Source organism: Gekko japonicus, unplaced genomic scaffold (assembly GCF_001447785.1).
Source record: "Gekko japonicus isolate JY-2015 unplaced genomic scaffold, Gekko_japonicus_V1.1 scaffold4343, whole genome shotgun sequence".
Classification (NCBI taxonomy): Eukaryota; Metazoa; Chordata; class Lepidosauria; order Squamata; family Gekkonidae; genus Gekko; species Gekko japonicus.
The window spans coordinates 2,577-5,924 of record NW_015171630.1 but is presented as its reverse complement, the minus strand read 5'-3'; the positions used below and the strand labels follow the sequence as shown (position 1 = coordinate 5,924).

Here is a 3,348-nt window from a genome sequence, read left to right as displayed (position 1 = left end):
AGAGGCTTGAAAGAGGGAAGAGGCTAGAGACTTGCTTTTCTTTCTAAATGAAAGCTGAAAACCCAGAGAATCTGCTAAACTTATTTGTTACAACTTGTTCCAGTGCTCTGGCGGCACAGCTATATTTTAATTCCATTTTCAAAAGGGGGTTGCTGTGATGCCACCGATGATACCACAGATGATGACTCCCTTGAAAATCCTCCCTATTGAAGGCAACTGTGAAAGAAAATAGACTCCACAAGTGTGAAAATGCAGAGGGAGTGCGGATTAGCGGAAGAGTCGTGCCTAAACCAATTCTAATACTTGTAGACTGATTACCAAGGGAATCAGAAGTAAGTCGAGCATAAGGAAAAGCCCAAGGAAAACCGTGCGGGTGATAGCTGACTTACTTTTAAAACCTTCGCTGATTCATCCAAGAAATCCCGAATGCACTCATTTTCAGGACTGAATTGGTTAAGCTGTTGAATCACTATTTTAATATGTTTTAACGGGCCAGCCATCTTAACTTTGCAGAGTCCTGTAAGTCATTAAACTGCAAGTGAAAAAAAATATAAACATTATGTATATAAATGTAACAGCCTTTTTGTTTCAGTGGCTTAACGTAACTACTGTTCCAGATAGAAATACATGACTAACAAGGACACAAAAGCTTATACCCAGAATGAAACTTTGTTGGTCTTACAGGCGCCGCTGGACTCTGTCTTTGTTCAGGGACCTGAAGAAGGTTGCATGCACACGAAAGCTTATACCCAGAATTAAACTTGGTTGGTCTTCAAGGTGCCACTTGGACTCCGTCTTTGTTTGGGTACCTGAAGTGTGCATGCACACAAAAGCTTATACCCAGAATGAAACTTTGTTGGTCTTACAGGTGCTACTGGACTCCGCCTTTGTTCAGGTACCTGAAGAAGTGTGCATGCACACAAAAGCTTATACCCAGAATGAAACTTGGTTTGTCTTCAAGGTGCCCCTGGACTCAGCCTTTGCTCAGGTATCTGAGGAAGTGTGCATGTATGCACACAAAAGCTTATGCCCAGAATGAAACCTGGTTGGTCTTAAGGGTGCCACTGGACTCAGCCTTTGTTCAGGGACTTGAAGCAATGTGCATGGCACACAAAAGCTTATGCCCAGAATGAAACCTGGTTGGTCTTAAGGGTGCCACTGGACTTCACTTTTGTTCAAGTATCTGAAGGAGTGTGCGGTCTTAAGGGTGCCACTGGACTCTGTCTTTGTTCGGGTACCTGAAGGAGTGTGCATGCACACAAAAGCTTATACCCAGAACGAAACGTGGTTTGTCTTCAAGGTGCCCCTGGACTCAGCCTTTGCTCAGGTATCTGAGGAAGTGTGCATGTATGCACACGAAAGCCTATACCCAGAATGAAACCTGGTTGGTCTTACAGGGGCCACTGGACTCCGCCTTTGTTCAGGTACCTGAAGGGGTGTGCATGCACACAAAAGCTTATACCCAGAATGAAACCTGGTTGGTCTTACAGGGGCCACTGGACTCCGCCTTTGTTCAGGTACCTGAAGGGGTGTGCATGCACACAAAAGCTTATACCCAGAATGAAACTTGGTTTGTCTTCAAGGTGCCCCTGGACTCATCCTTCGTGCAGGAGGTATCTGAAGGCGGTTGCACGCACACGAAAAGGCTATACCCGGAACCAGGTCGGTCTCCCAAGGTGCCAAACTTTGTCGGGCTCGCTACGCAAGCGCCCCGCGCAGCAGCGACGCGTCCCACGGTTCTACTGCCGCGCTGGTCACTCACGAGAGGTGTCAACTGCAAAGCGCCGCCGGCACGACGGGCCGCGAGCGGGGGGCCATGAGGCTGATCAGTGTCCCCCCCCCGGCTCCTTCCCACCAGCCCCGCGACAAAGCGCCAGCAGCGGCTTCTCTCCCCCTCCCCTCGCTTCTGAGGCGAGCAGCAGCCGCCGCCGGCCGGGCGCCCGAGGACCGACCGCCTCAAGCGAGACAAGATGGCGGCGCCCGTTGACTCCTCGTTGCCTAGCGACCGCGGCGGGCCCAGGCGCGGCCTCCACAGCCACGCCGCCAGCCCGAGCCGGGAGGCGGCGTGGCGGGCTGATTGGCTGAAGGCCGGCCCCAGCCCCCCCCCCCCCCCCCCCCCCATGGGCGCAAGAAGATCCGAGCTGGGCTGCTGCAAGGGAGGAAGATAAGAATGTGGGAAAGAAGAGCCGTGCGGGGATCAGACTTGACAGCCCATCCGGTCCAGCACACTGTCGCTCACACAGTTATTAATAGAGATAAATCAGGGCTCTTTTTGTAGAAAAAGCCCAGCAGGAACTCATTAGCATAATAGGCCACACCCAATAGCAGAAACTCATTGACATATTAGACCACACCCCTGACAGCACCACTCATTAGCATATTAGGCCGCACCCCCATGTTACCAGAAGTGTGGTCATCCAACCACACTCACCTTTCCCTTCTTATTCTGTTTACCTTGTTTGTTGTCAAAACGGCCAAGGCCTTTTTTGTAGCAGGAACTCCTTTGCATGTTAGGCCACACACCCCTAACTGTAGCCAATCCTAATGAGTTTCTGCTGTTGGGTGTGACCTATTATGCTAATGAGTTCCTGCTGGGTGTGGGCAACTCAGGAGCCAGCCGGAACTCTGTTCCTGTGTGTTCCTGCCCAAAAATAGCCCTGGAGATAATTAAGATCTGGTTACTTCCCACAATAAGGAAAAAAACCACCTTTGGACATTTATCTGCTACGGTGACATGTTCATCACTTTGCAGCTGCGGACCTTAGAACCTTAACTTGTTATTTAGTTTTTCACTTTGCATAACTTCAGCATCCTCATGTTACATGTTAATGTGCTGTTAAATCCCTCTGAGAAATGCGGACAATAAATAAGGTAAGTAAATAAAACATTCAGGTGGGTAGCTATATTGGTCTACGCAGGTTCATTTCCTGTGGGAGCGCACAGGAGCGGAACTCCGGCAGTAAAGCACACAGGGGGCGGGCACATGCAACAAGCCCCACCCCCTGCTCCCAGCAGCCCTCAGTCAGGCCACAAGGAGCAAGAAGCAGCCAGGTAAGTTGCCGAGCCCCCCCCCCAGCCCGCCTACAGGTACAAGCTCTCCCTCCTCTGTAACGGCAGATCTGTGTGTTCCCCCCCCCATAGCTAGCAATCCAAAACAGTCCAGTGGCACATTTAAGACCAAGTTTTATTCAGGTACAAGCTCTCCCTCCTTTGCAAGGACAGATCTGCAGGGTCCCCCCCCCATAGCTAGCAATCCAAAACAGTCCAGTGGAGCCTGAGCGGTGGGTGTTGTCTTCTGACACACTTCCGGTGATGTCAGGGGGTGTGGCATATGCAAATGAGCTGTGC

At 50.7% G+C, this 3,348-nt stretch overlaps 1 protein-coding gene across 1 annotated transcript in view; it reads right to left on the bottom strand.

Annotated features, from left to right (window-relative positions):
* Nucleotides 1–500, bottom strand: part of CFAP99 (cilia and flagella associated protein 99) — a 40,414-nt gene extending 39,914 nt beyond the window's left edge. The window contains exon 1 of the mRNA XM_015419963.1: nucleotides 390–500. Within this exon, the coding sequence (XP_015275449.1) occupies nucleotides 390–500 (111 nt within the window). The remainder of the gene's footprint in view (nucleotides 1–389) is intronic.
* Nucleotides 501–3,348: the final 2,848 nt, after the last annotated feature.